Source organism: Rhea pennata, chromosome 12 (assembly GCF_028389875.1).
Source record: "Rhea pennata isolate bPtePen1 chromosome 12, bPtePen1.pri, whole genome shotgun sequence".
Classification (NCBI taxonomy): Eukaryota; Metazoa; Chordata; class Aves; order Rheiformes; family Rheidae; genus Rhea; species Rhea pennata.
The window spans coordinates 10714583-10728773 of record NC_084674.1 but is presented as its reverse complement, the minus strand read 5'-3'; the positions used below and the strand labels follow the sequence as shown (position 1 = coordinate 10728773).

General features: G+C 43.1%; 2 protein-coding genes across 6 annotated transcripts in view; one reads left to right on the top strand and one right to left on the bottom strand.

Moving 5' to 3' along the window:
• The window catches only part of ARIH2 (ariadne RBR E3 ubiquitin protein ligase 2), a 73757-nt gene that overhangs the window by 35814 nt on the left and 23752 nt on the right, over positions 1-14191 (bottom strand). For 2 of the 4 annotated variants that reach the window (XM_062585289.1, XM_062585292.1), the window contains 2 exons: positions 12602-12664; positions 1571-1749 (listed from right to left, as the gene is read on the bottom strand). The gene's annotated coding sequence lies outside the window, so the exon portion shown is untranslated. Of the gene's footprint in view, positions 1-1570; positions 1750-6176; positions 6275-12601; positions 12665-14191 lie in introns of those variants that run through there. The other 2 variants (XM_062585295.1, XM_062585294.1) reach the window with 2 other exon arrangements.
• Positions 84-13011, top strand: SLC25A20 (solute carrier family 25 member 20). Of its 2 annotated transcripts, XM_062585298.1 has the most exons (9): positions 85-581; positions 1265-1357; positions 3472-3599; positions 6620-6710; positions 7677-7794; positions 8924-8996; positions 9601-9710; positions 11167-11291; positions 11824-13011. In XM_062585298.1, the coding sequence occupies exons 1-9, from the start codon at positions 477-479 to the stop codon at positions 11884-11886; spliced, it is 906 nt and encodes a 301-aa protein (XP_062441282.1). In that variant the 5' UTR covers positions 85-476; the 3' UTR covers positions 11887-13011. The 2 variants fall into 2 exon arrangements, with proteins under 2 accessions (XP_062441283.1, XP_062441282.1); XM_062585299.1 differs by lacking the exon at positions 1265-1357 and having other exon boundaries at positions 84-581.

Here is a 14191-nt window from a genome sequence, read left to right as displayed (position 1 = left end):
CCGAGGCAAGGTGGGGCGGGCCGAACCACCCAGGCGGCGTGTTCGTGTGGGGGCAGAACAAACCATCGGGGCGGGAGGCGGAGGGGGCGGACTGAACCACCGGGGCGGCGGCGGGGGCTGCTCCCGCGGGGGCTGCCGCCTGCAGGGGGCGACGGGACCGAGCCAGTCGCCCCAGTCCTTCCCCTCCAGAGCCGCGAGCTGGCGGCGCGGAGCCGCCCCGCGGTGCCGGCTCGGCGCCCCCAGCGGCACCGAGCAGCTTGTCGCAGCCCGGGCCTCCACCGCCGCCAGAGCTCGAGAGAAGGAGCCCGAGGCCGCCGCGCTCCCGGCCTGCCCCCGGGCTCCCGGCGTGCCGCGCGGCCCGGCTCTGGGGTAAAGGTCGCGGGGCAGGGGGGGCGGTGCTTGCTCGGCGGGGACGCAGCGCCCCGGCCCCGATCCCGATCCCAGCCCCGGTTCCGGCCCCGCTTTCCGCCGCCACCATGGCGAAGCAGCCGCAGCCCATCAGCCCCGTGAAGAACTTCTTCGCTGGCGGCTTCGGGGGTGTCTGCCTGGTGTTCGTGGGGCACCCGCTGGACACCATCAAGGTGAGGGAGCGGCGCGGCGCCGCGGCGGGACGGGGCGGGACGGGACGGGATCGCCGCTGGCGAGGCCGGGGGAGCAGCGGGAGCGGCGGCCGGGGGTGGGGGGGGTGAACTACATTTCCCAGGGGGCGCGGCGCGCGCGGGAGACCCGCGCTTCCCGTCGTGCTGTGCGGCGGGCGCGTCCTGGGCGGACTGCACTTCCCGGCGTGCCCCGTGGGGGAGGCGGGGTCGACCACGCTTCCCGGCGTGCCCCGCGGGCAGGCGGGGCGCAGGGGGAGGTGGGTGCGGACTACACTTCCCGGCGTGCCCCGCGGAGAGGCAGGCGGAGGAGGCCGCGGGCGGCCGCCCCGGGCAGCCGCCCCGGGCAGGAGCCGCGGCGCCCTCCCCGGCTGCGGCCGTCCTCTGAGAGAAGCGGGAGGGGAGCAGCAGTAATAATAATATATAAATAACGATAAATCAGAACAGTAAAGCTGCTGACGTCATCCAAGCAATTAAAAATCGTTAAATAGGTTAAAACTCAAGTCCCTTCTCTTCTGCAGATGGTTAAAAGGATTCTAATGTCTTTAGCAATATTGTGAAGTCTGGTCCCAAAAGTTACTACTTCATACTTGCTTAGATATGTTATCTGAATCAAAGCCTGGGTAGTAATATTTAATAAAACAGTGTTTGCTATCTCTTCTTGGCAGGTCAGACTGCAGACCCAGCCCAAACCCCAGCCCGGGCAGCCGCCGCTCTATTCTGGGACCTTTGACTGTTTCAGAAAGACTCTGGTCAGAGAGGTACTGTGTTAGCCTGCGCTGCTGTGCTGCGCCTGCCAAAAACGTCAGTTGCCTCTGTACGTCGCAGCAATGGCATCGTGCGGGAATGCTGCTCCCCCCTCCCCCGCCCCCCAAGAATATAAAATTCCTGGGTTATCAGTTGAACTGATTGTAACTAAAATTTTTCATCATCTTGCAAAACTTAAAGGGAGATCTATTTTGAAGAGTACTTACCATCTACTTCTTCCAAATGTGTGTCTTTTTGTTTTGTAAAGAAACACTGATGGCTCAAAATGTTGTGATATTAATATCTGAAGCTAAAGACTGGAGTTAACATTGGCAGTTGTTTGCTGGCTTTGTTGTTGTAGGTGGTGGAATCTCATCTTTGGTATTTGGATCTCTCTCTGGAAGTCCTAAAATAAGCAATGACTTTTGTTAATAAAAGCAGTACTTCCACTTTCTTCTATAATATGTATTTTTTTTGTGTGTGTGTGTGTATGTGTATATATATATATATATATATACACATACACACACACCATCTGTGAGAAGGTGGATGAGTAAATGGAAGTTTCTATTTTTAGTGTTTTTTTTCCTTTTTTTTTTAAGGGTCAGAGGGACCATTATAGTAACTTTGTTTGATCTTCTTCATAAGGTGGACATTGGCTTCCACTCTATGACTCCCGAATCAGCCCATATCATGTGGCTGAACTAGAGTCTATTTTTTTAGAAAGGCATGTGGCCTTGGTTTAAAGACTTTTAAGTGACATAGAATCCACCTTGCTGCTTGGTAAGTTTTTCCAGTGGCTATTTAACATTTGGAAACAATGGGTATAATGCCCCACTGTTTATTTACTAATCTGAAGTTTAATTCCTAACCACTGGATCCAGTTGAGTCGCTCTTCGCTAAATGAAAGAGCTGTCTCAGATCAGAACTCTACTTTCGTGATAGGACTCATAGATTGTTATCTAACCAAAGTAAATCTTGCTTCCCTAGTCACTTCCAAAAAGCACTGAAAAGCTTTAGCAGCTCTCTTCCGAATCCCTTGCAATTTTTCAGCATCTCTTCTGAAGCATGGACGTCAGAGCGGAACTGTAATAATAGTCTTCTGATGTGAAGTTTGAGAGTACTGCTGCCTCTCTACTCCTACTCAATACTCATCTGTTTCTATAAGGAAAAAATACTAAGCCTCTTTGCTAAGACCTTTTACTTCCAACTGTTCGTGGGAAGATTGAGCAGGCGTGTCTGATCTTTGTCAAACAGATAGGCATAACTGACTGTGTAATGAAATCCTGTAAGCATATGGGCATATATTGGGATACACTGATTTTGGGAGGAGGGGGGCAGAAAATACTTAATTTGTGCATCTAGCCTTTATCTAGAAGGATAATTTGTAATTCTTTTTTTAATTAGAAAGGAGTTAATAGACTCAGTTGAAAGGCAAGATAAATGAAATAAATGCTACTGCTGGGGTTTATATCAAAGTTTATCTGATGCAGTCTTCAGTCTGATGATGTCTTTTAATCTAAAGGGAAACATCGGGGATGTAAAGTTGTGTCATGAAAAAGTTTTGGCTTAGGGAAGAAAAGCAAAAATAATCTGCTCTTGAATTCATTCCAAACTGAGTTTGTTTGGGAAGTGAAGGAGTTCAAGTTGGTCTCCCTGGCTTTGTCTTTACCTAAGGAATGAATCTGATCCAGCATTGTCAGGCTTAATGTCAGGATTTTACAGTAATGTTACATTTGATGCCTTCTTCATAAAGCCATGTCTGCATTGTTGTATGTATTTGAGAGAGAAGACTTTGGACATTATCTAATAGGACTATTGTTCATGTGGCTTTTAACTTAACTTCCTTATATTTAAGAAGAAAGTACAGGGGGCAGCATGAACATTATTGGAAGTGAAGGCTGAAAATGGTGCCCGGCTTTCCAGGAAGGACAACCTTCCTTTGCAGTGGGCCCTGAGCCTCAGTTAAATGTGTATCATTGCAAGAGAACATCCCATTATTCCTCTAATTAATTGGACTGGCTGACTGACATTATCCTGTGTTTTAACCTTTTGCTTCTCAGTAAGATGAAATGTGTGCAAAGCGTTATACGAAACCAAATAATTCTTGTGATAACATTTCTTGCAGGGAGTCCGAGGCTTGTATAGAGGAATGGCAGCTCCTATTATTGGAGTGACACCCATGTTTGCTGTGTGCTTCTTTGGATTTGGCTTGGGGAAAAGACTCCAACAGCGAAAACCTGATGACATTTTGACGTGAGTTTCTGTGTTATTCAGGCATTTGGGAAAGGCACCCTAAAACTACAGCCTGCGGTGTTGTCATGTGTTGAGTTGTGGTGTAAATTCATCTCTTCTCCTAGGTTATAAATATACCTCAAAAAATAAAACATGGGTGTGTTTTAATGCTTCTGGAAGCGTGGGACTGATAGCACAGGCTAAAAACAGACAGCATGTGGGCAAGTGCTATGCAATTCCCTTTCTACGCAAGAAGGAGCCATTAAACAACAATTCCATTTTAGATGAATACACTGTGAGTTATATAATGATTGCCTGAGAACAGTCTCACTATTAACAGAAACTATGGAAGAATTAAATTCATGGTCGAGCAGTCTTGAGAAAATTCAGTCACAAATCCTGATTCTCTTTTCTCTGCCAGCTGTGACTCGTACTGTGTCCATATATTAGGATATAATAATAGCTATAGAAATATTTCATGATTAATTTCTGAAAAACGGTGTTTATGAGCAGCTTAGCTCTGCGGCACTTCTGACCTTCAGGAAAAGAGATGTGCTGTGGAGTGAAGCTTTTCTTGTTCTCTTTTAATCTATAGGATGACTAAATTTCCTATGAAAAGCTAATCATTTTTTTTCTCTCTCTTCAGGTTAGCTTAAGCATAAGGAGAGCCCCTGCTCCCCTAAGTACTTCCTTTCTTTGCTGAATTGTGAAATACAGCTCTAGAGGAACAGACCTGTAGCTTAGCAACATTTTATTCTATTATTCATACAATGCTTAGGAGCTGTGTCAGAAAGTAGGAGTCCATTGTGTTGAATCAAGCATGGAAGGGAAGGGACACACTGTCTCCGTTTGAGCTTTGCCTGTACAGGGAGGTGCCTGGGTAGTACAAAGACATAGAGCAAGCTACTTCTGCTTGGATTGCATAGAAGGAGAGAGTGCCGAGGTGCTATGGCGCTGTTTTTTCACTTGTAGTTTACCAACATAACTACCTTCCTGATGCGGACAAAGCTGAAGGGTAAAACTGGAGGGGAGTGGTGAAGAGCAGAGAATGCAAGGAAATGAATGGTCTGTGGGCTCATTGCCATCATCCTAATCACTTCAGTGCTTTGTGTTTTGTACACATCATAGCAAAGTGGAGTTTTAAGGAGCAAGCTGGAGAGGGGCAGAGTCTTTATGGAGAACTCACAACACAAGAGCAGTGGGAGAGAAAGTACAAAGATCAACAAATAAATGGTAGAGTTGTCATTGTGCCCCACTGTGCTGTACCTTAGATGCAGATATTTTTATGCAGTAAGATGTAGTTAGTGTGCCTGGGATGTGAGAGCCATAAAGAAAGGTCAAACTCTTAGCACTGTGGTTATGGGTCTAGAGGCAGCAAGGACGGCAGTGGATCCCCATGCTGCTTTGGAAGGGAGGTTTGGGAGGGAAGGAGATGGAAAGAAACCTGAGGAGCATCTTTTGTCTTTTCTAGGACTGAATGATCCCAAAATGAGTTAGAAAACTCAAAGCTTAGTTTGAGCCGGAGGTACATCTAGACTGGAGAAAGAGATCTAAAAGACCTGATAGACAGAAACTTGAATCGGTCCCTAGGAATGAGATTACCTTGAGATAAGGTTAAGGTGCAGAAATGGAGAAAAGTATGTGGCATGGTATGGACAGAGTCTGTGGTGACTTCTTAGAAATTTGAAATGACGTGAGTTACCATCCGAAGATATTATCTGTTAATGCAGGGAGAGAAGTAAATTAGGAAGGAAGGGTCATAGGAAGCAGTAATGGCAGGCCAGGATAGGAGAGGGAGAGAGAAAATTTATGACGGGGAACCTGATTAATGGTGCTGACACCAGCTGAGGGCTGAAGAGTAAAGCTGGAATGGTGGTTCTAGATTCAAGTTATGAAGAGAGTGTTTGCACAGTGTTTCCGCTGCTATTTCTGGTATAGAAACTAGATTGGAAAGGGGCAAGGTAGTCTGCCCGTCAAATGCTGTTGTAGACTGTATTAAATGGACTCTGAAAGGAGATAGTGCAGCTGGTGGACAGAGTTGTGAGGTCAAAGCAGGAAAGAATAAGTTGCACCTTATCCTATTGGTAGAAGATGGTAAGGAATAAAATATAAGAGGAATTCAAGTGTAAGAAAGGGGTATGAGAATGCAAAAAGCTGAATGGAATGCCATTTCTTAGGCATATGGAGAGAAGTGAAAGATGTAGAATTCAATTAACTGAGAAACTAGGTCTTTTTACTGGGTAAGTTAGCAGGTTGGATATAAGCACAAATTTGTGATGGAGAAAGCTTGCTTAAGGGATTTCTGTTGTAAACACTTTGCAGCATGCATGAAAGCAAATGCAGAGTGGGGAGGATGAGGGCAGGCTGGGTGGACAGACTTAGCAATGTGGGAGGCTGAAAGAATGAGGGCCTGAGAAAAACTAAGTTTGGAGAGACACAGCTTTGTGTTATCAGGACGAAAGGCTGAGAGTAAATGGAAGGTCAACACTGAGGCTAGACATACAGACAGATTGAATCATAGGGCCTGACTGGCAACGTTAGAAGAGACCAAGGAGGGAACTCCATAGCAGACACTGAGTGTGGCAAGACTATGCTCACCTTGTAAGGGAATAAGGGTGACAGACTAAAAAGGTTCACAGAAATGTTGCTGTTGGTGGCACGAGCAGGAAGGCGTGTGGAAGCTGCAGTCTGAGAAGAGAGTGGGAGACTGGAGGAGGAAGAGATGTTCAGAATAAAAATCAATGGGGAATGCAGTAGCAAATAAAGCAAGTAGAAGGAATATTAACAAATACAACAAATGTGAAGAGCTGATTATGGTTGCTGTGGGAACTGTGGCTTTGAATCCCAGAAGTCTTAAATGTTTAACTCTTAATTGTGCATTAAATGAGGCACTTTTGTACTGATCATAGGCAGTGGATGCATTTCTAGTTTCACTGCCAGCCTTATATGCGACAGTGTAATCTGACAATACAAGGATCATTTTGCCCTTCATTGTCTATGTACTGTGTTGCATTAGGGTCTTTTCTGTTTCCTCTGGGCAGATATCCTCAGCTGTTTGCTGCTGGCATGCTGTCGGGAGTGTTTACAACAGTAATCATGGCTCCAGGAGAGAGAATCAAGTGCCTTTTACAGGTAAGGCTTTGGATGGTGATCTTGGGAATTTAATTTTAGGGGTCTTGTCTTCCCATACCAGGAACTTGCTTGGTTAGTGAGTTTACTCTGTTCTGTTTTTTGACAGGACTGAGACAACTGTCACTTAATGCAACTGTCATGAAGAAGCATTATACAAACTCACCATGACAATATAAGTACATAAAGCATACAAAACTCTCTTAAATTTACAGAGCACACGCATTATACTATGTGGCATTATATGAGGCATCAGCAGATGCTTATCGGCTCATTTAAAATAGATGCTCTATTTTAAAATACGGAAAAATCAAAATTTTCAGAATGAAATTTATTCTAAAGACATCCAGACCCACTAGATCATGGGACTCTTTCTCTGGTAAAAATTTTCCATCATCTTCCCATGTTCCCAATACATAACTGAAGGACGTATTTCAAAATACATAGAATAGTTTTCTAGTGTTTATTTGAGTGACTGTAAGCTCTACACCTCCTTCAGAGTTTTTACGGCATTGTTAGGAGCTATAAACATGAACAAATAAAAATACTGTCCTTGGTAGAGATGAGAAGGTTTGCTTACATCACACTATCTTGCACTCTTGTTATTATGGAAATGGATGTTTACACGTTAGTTCTGACAGACATGATATCATCATAAAATTTTTTGAATTTTACTAAATTATTTGAAGGCTAGTTTTTGACAGTGTATGTGTAAAACTACCTAACTGACTTCAGTTGTTTCAAACTTGCACTAGGAAAAATAAAGGGCCAATCTAGCCACTGTGGACCAGTAAATGCATCCTCAGCTTGAATGGCAGAGAGCTGTATGAGAAAATGATGCAAAGGTTTCCTCTGCAGGAGTGCCTGTGGAATAAATTGTGCTCTTTCCTCTGGCAACATGCACGTGGCTTTCTAATTATTAGCTGAATGATTGTTCACCAGCCAGAAACGATCACTTTAATCCTTCAGATCCAGGCAGCTACAGGTGAAACTAAATACAGTGGCTCATTGGACTGTGCGAAACAGCTGTTCCGTGAGGCTGGGATTCGAGGCGTGTACAAGGGGACAGTGCTCACCCTCATGAGAGGTAACTGATGGAAATGTTCTGATGCTTCTTCTGCATGGGGTACTTTAAAACAAGAAGACTGACATAGTTTCATAAATATTGCTGTCCCTTTAGCCTATTGGAGATGCTTTGTGTCATCCATTTTTTTCCTTTTTTGCAGTCTGCAGAGCTACTTCAATGGCTCAAAGGGACTGAGAAATAAACATGAGATTCTCAGGGAGAGAGAAAGAGATTAGATGACAAGGATTCAGAGGGATGTAGGAACTAATTAAAATCCAAGAAGGCAAGAGGAATCAGAGACTTCAGAATACAGAAGAGGGCTTTTTTTTTTTCTTTTTCTTTTTCCTTCTTGGCAGAAGGACTGTGACTGCTGTCTGTGACTACTATTGTATAAAGATGTTTACTTTAAAAGATGATTGCAGCAGTTAGGCTTTCTACCTGCTTGAGCGTGGCTTATTTTAGAATGTGATGGCACGTCCTTCTCCTACAACAACAAAGTAATTATGCTGGACACTCAAGCTTTAATGTTTTGGTTCTTTCTCCTCTGAACAATATTACATTGTTCCCTGTATTGGAGCAGCGTTTTCTGAGTAAAACCTGAAATTTCTGTATTTTGAGATCTCAACTTAGGAATTTGTTCTATCCTCTGCTTCTCAGCTAGCAATGTAATTCCACATTGACAGTGTTTCTAGCCAGAGGCTGATTGTCCAGTTCAGGCATGAGCTAAGAATGGGCCGTAGGAGTACCTTAAAACAAGTGACCCCAAAACATGTTGATCAGAACAAATAGTGTACAAAACATAAAGTTCCTGAACTGCTCTCATCTGCCATGCACCAGCTAAGGAAGCTTAGTGCTGTCTCATAATTAGATTAACGGCTGGCAGCCAGGTTACAGTCTGATTAGAAGGGCTGCTGACAGAAGTGCTCAAAAACAGATATTTTCCCAGTTCTTGCCTTTAACACTTACTCTCCTAGGAAAGTTCAGACTCCTCTGTCTGCTCTGTGTAGAGCAGCAGCGGCACTTTGTAGGAAAGGCTCAGAAGAGGAATCTGGATGTATTTAGTGGTGTTACTGAGCTGGCGCAGGGCTGCTGTCCCTCTAGGCTTTGTTTGGTTTCCCACTACTCATTGCCTGTGTTGTTTACCCACTAGATGTTCCAGCCAGTGGAATGTACTTCATGACGTATGAATGGCTGAAGAACATTCTGACCCCTGAGGGAGAGAGGTTAGTGAAATCCCAAAGTCAGCCTTCTCTAGACTTCTCAGACACTGCTGATTAATCTCCCCATTCAAGAAGGAGTTTTGAACAGTAGCATGAAAATAACCAAAAAAGAAAAAATCACTGGCAGTGGTTGTCCTGTGAGTTGAGCTATTTTGGTCTGGGGTTAGCTGACAATTAAAATAGCATTCTGAGTTTCTCACAAATTCTAATCTTGGATCTTATTGGCACAAGTAAGAAATAGTTGAAGTAGGTCTCTTTGCTGTTTCATCCCTGTGTATGCAAGGAGCTGGTTTTGTTGTTGTTGGTTTTTTGATCTGTTTTTTTTTCTCCACAGCATCCCTGTGTGTTTGCTGCTGAATGAAAGAATTTGTATCTTTAGGGTGTAGACACACTTTGTCCAGAGGTCTCAGATTCCTGGAATTGTTGCTCAGATACTATGCTCTGTGTGTTTCTGCAGCGTTCTGCAATCTTCTGTCTGTCAGCCAAACTGCCCTTTTGGTTGTCATTTGACTCGACATATAAGCTCTTTTTCTTTCTTTCTTTCTTTCTTTTTTGTTTTTTTTTTGTTTTGTTTTTTTTCCTCCCACCCCACTCCAACCCACCACAGTGTGAGTGACCTCAGTGTGCCTAGGATCCTCTTTGCTGGTGGCTTGGCTGGAATCTTCAACTGGGCAGTTGCAATTCCACCAGATGTGCTGAAATCCCGTTTCCAGACAGGTAAGTTTCATGCCAGCTTGTCATGGCCACACAGGGCGCAGCACTCCAGGGAGCGGCTGGGCACTGATGGAAGCTGCTGTCTCGGCATCTTGCTGGATGAGAGGTAGCACAGCTTGTGCACCACCTTAAGACAAGTACATGAAAAATCCAAGTGCATTTCCAGCTTTAGTTGGTTTCCTGGTTATTCTTTGGCAAATCAAGCTCACTTTTCTGTCTCCCTACCAATATAATGATCCCAATTTTAGAGACCAGTTTTGAAATCTAACCAGAGAAATCATAATATTAGAACCAGGTATCCTGAATGTTCTACTACAAATGTAATTCTTTGAATGGTTTTGTCATTTCACTTCAGACATAGTAAATTCTTGCATGTGTGGTCTGAAATTAACCATATCTGCATGGGCCTGGCTAAGAGTATTGCTGTGAGTAATGGATCTGCTCTTGAATATCTGTGGCCTAGCTATAGTGAGTTGATCCCAGGCCTTGAGTTTCAGCAAGATTTGACAGGTTTTTCATTGGTTTGTCTGTGAGTCTTGCTCAATGAATAATTTTGTTAAGGCTCCCCAGTAGTCCCTATCTGTGGATTCAGCTCTTCACTGGCCAGTATGCTTTTTGTTTGCTTTTGTGTGTGTGGCTTTTTTTGTATATGTGTATTATGAATCATAACTATCTAGTGCAGGAAAATTTTCCCTTTTTTCCTGAATGATGGCTGCTCTGATTCTTTGATGTCACAGCGAGGGTTGAGTGTGAAATACATCAGTCTTGTGTCCTTGTTTCACTGAGCTAATCTATATTGGTGTTTTATAGATGATGTGGTTTATTGGCAATTCTGTTTAACTGGGTTAATTTGTGGAGCACTTGTTCAGTCCAGAGGGCTGCCAGAGGCCATATTTTCCAGAGGAGAGTCAGGAGGTAGAAGAACTTGTTCATCAAATTGAACAGCTTTTTAAAAACACCACAGTAAATCTGTGCAACATCAGCCTGTGCTTTTCACTTGAGTTTGTTGCTGTTCTTGGCTAGGGGATGTGACAGGATCATTTTCTGCTTTTTTATAAACCAGCTTTATCAATTCCTATACTTGGCCTTTGTATTTCCTAATTGCAGCTCTTTGGATAACTATGATCAGCTGTGAAAGTAACAGCTCAGATATCCAACCCTGGCAAAAGTTCTTTCTCTCTTCCTCCCCAAAAGATGACTTGGTTATGTAAATTCTTTGTGGTGACAGTGAGCACCTAGCTTCTCTGTAATGGATCTTTAGTAATCTGGCCTTTTTGTTTGTTTTTGACTGAAACAGATAATTTTCCCAAGTAGATGTTTTCACAATATAGCTTCAACGATGCTTGGATCTTGCCGTTGCAGTATGAACATATTGAAATTTTTGGGCTAGTACACCTGCCCCATCCTCGGCATTTGTGACTGTCACACATCTTATCTAATGTGTTTTGATCCCTCACAGCTCCTCCCGGAAAATATCCAAATGGCTTTAGAGATGTGCTGAGAGAACTTATCAAAGAAGAAGGAGTTGCATCGCTATATAAGGGCTTCACAGCTGTAATGATCAGGGCATTTCCTGCTAATGCGGTAAGTTAATGATTTCAGATGGGTTTCAGGGACCTAGCCACTTAGAGTGAATATTTGCAGATACAGAGGAGATGATTTGCTGCTTGCTGGTGTACCATTTCAATGAGATTCTCTGTACTGCAGATGCTTTTTGGCTCTTGATGTCCAGGTTCGAAAATGTGTCTCAGTTGAGGGACACCACCAATTAAACCTTCATTCTGAGCTTCACATGGAAGTCTGGCTTCACGTGGAAGTGGCTGTTGACTCATTCTGATGGTATTTCATGTCTGATTACACATCCACCAGAAGAAGACAGAAGTGTGTGGGTGTTTGGACTGGCTTCCCATTGAGTAAATAATGAACCTAAGGAATTAGAAGTTCTGCCTTTGTGTGAATATGCTAATACTCTTACCTGTGCTCCAAACTCTCTCTTTTAAACTCACTTCCTCCTTTCCCATCAACCAGATCAGATGTTTATAGTGCTGCATTTCAAGCCTTGTTTGGAATAGGTCTTTACAGTCCATGATTGTTCTGTGTGTTCTCTCTTTTCCAGGCTTGTTTCCTTGGTTTTGAAGTTGCTATGAAGTTTCTTAATTGGATTGCACCAGGTCTATGAAGACTAGGAAGTCTTTGGAAATTAGAGATGAGAGAGAAGAGAGTACGAGTATGTCTCAGAGGAATAAAAAATGATCACTTGAAGTTCCAGGAATGATTACTTATCTAATACCTTTTTGCCTTCTACATGTTCTTTAGGAGGTGCTATGTGCCATTCAGAAACAGAAGCCATAACTCTGAAATAGAGTTGATCAGGAGTTAGAGGTGATATACCTGATTTCTGAGCCAATGTACCACAGCAGTAATGCTGCTAATAGACAGCTATCACTACTACACACACTTCCTTAAGTACTTCCTCATGGAAGAAGGGGAGATTTCTTAAATTTTTTATTTACTGAAGAATCATACAGCTATTAATGCTGAGAAACTTGCATAAAATAATTGTTAGGCAGTGTGTACTTAATTCTCAGGGCATAAGCTAACAGTTGCACATATCTACGAGCAATGTCACACAGCATCTCATCTCTTGTAGCTTTTCAGTTGTGGCTGTTAGCATGTTGAAAGTGGTTTTAATCTTATGTGCATGTAATGCAGCAAATATGGAACTAAGCAGGTGAGGCCAGAATTATGTTTCAGTGCACTGAGAGGTATTACAAATACCACATAGGATCTTCACATTGATCTTTTTGGTGGATCTAAGAAGAAAAGTGAGTTATGCTCATATGTGTTTACTAAACTTTACTGAGGCAGCCAATAGGGAAATGTTTTTGACTCACCTGATCGCATTTTTTCTCTGAAATCCCTTTGTCACTTTCTCTTCCAGTGAATGTGATAAATATCTGAAATGCAATTTAACAGGTATAGCATGATCCATAGCAAACCACAATCATTTGATGAATCAAATGATTTGTCCTAGGATTCCGTACCTCACATAAGATATCTCAAGAGGACTTTTAAGAACTCAATTTCTCTAGTACATGAGCAGGATACATAAAGGGGACACTAGCTCTGCAGTCCTGTTTAACTTTGTTCTCACTCATGTTCCTCAGTTTTCTCTTAATATTAAACATAATTAATTTTCATTTGAGAAATGACTAATGCTAAGGAGCAAAAAGCAACTTTAATTTGTTCTGTTATGATGCAGTATTGTCAGAACTCAATAAAGCTAGCTGCTGCTTGGCTAGAATGCGTCCTTTAATTCGTTTACTTTTTGCATGGTTGTGCACAGTTGGTTCTGCAAAAGTACTCAAGTTCTTAATTCTGAGATGCAAATGTGAAACAAGCTGTGTCATGCTGTCTTTAGTTGCTAATCCCTTGCCTTTTAGCTTTCAGATCTCCTACTTTCTGACATAAGCCATGGAAATGAATGTTTCACTAAAGAACACACCCTGTCTGTGGAAAGCGAGTATTTTATGTGCTCTAAGGAGAGGCCTGGACACAGTTGCAGGGGAGCTTAGGGAAAGGATCTGTCCTGATGCCCTACAGAAAAGGAAGCCAAGAGGTTGTTTTCAGCTTGGCATGGCCTACTGGTCCATACCATAAGGTAGTCTTCACATTGGCTCCCTGTAGGGTCATTCCTAAATATACACTACCAGATGCTACTGCAGGAACCTTGAATCCTATTTTCCTTCCCAGTCCTTTGGAAGGATGAGAAGGGAACTACCTTCCTCAGAGTCCACCTTTGTGTTTTACATGGACCACTGAAGTAGCCCCAGCATGCAAAAAGCCCAGTTGCTTAGGGCTGCCTCTGTGTTGTTCATACTTCTTACCTAATACAGACCCTCCCCTCTCCTCCTGCTTCTCAAAGTCACTGCAGCTATGGGTGAATGACATAAAGCAGGAACACTGAGTTATTACTGGGTCAGAGAAGTGGTGATCACAAGGCACTAAAATGGTTTTGCTCTCAAATGGTTTTAACCACAGCTCTAGGTTTACTGAGGCTAAATCCAAACTAGTTTTAAAAGGACCAGGTCAGCTTTTATGACTGTGCTTCCTAGCTACCAAATGGTATCCTATTTGTTTCCCTAGTTACTCTGGTTGCTTTTGTGACTTCTGTGTTAGGGCTGTGATGCCTAGAAGTGATTCCTCTCAGCTTTAAAATGAATCATAAAGCTGGATTATTATTTTTCTGTTTTTGTTTTTACTGTTGTGTTCCAAAAATGATGACAATTCTTGGAAGACACATGCACACACTCTGCATCTCTTCTTTTAAAATTACAGATATTGATGCTTAACACTGCCTAGACCAGCTACTTTGTCAATTAATGCATCATGTTAAGCTCCTAATCTCATAGGAACATAGGAAGAACTGAAGCATAACGATCCTGGTTATAGACCAGGATCTCTTCTAGATTGGTTTTTGATGC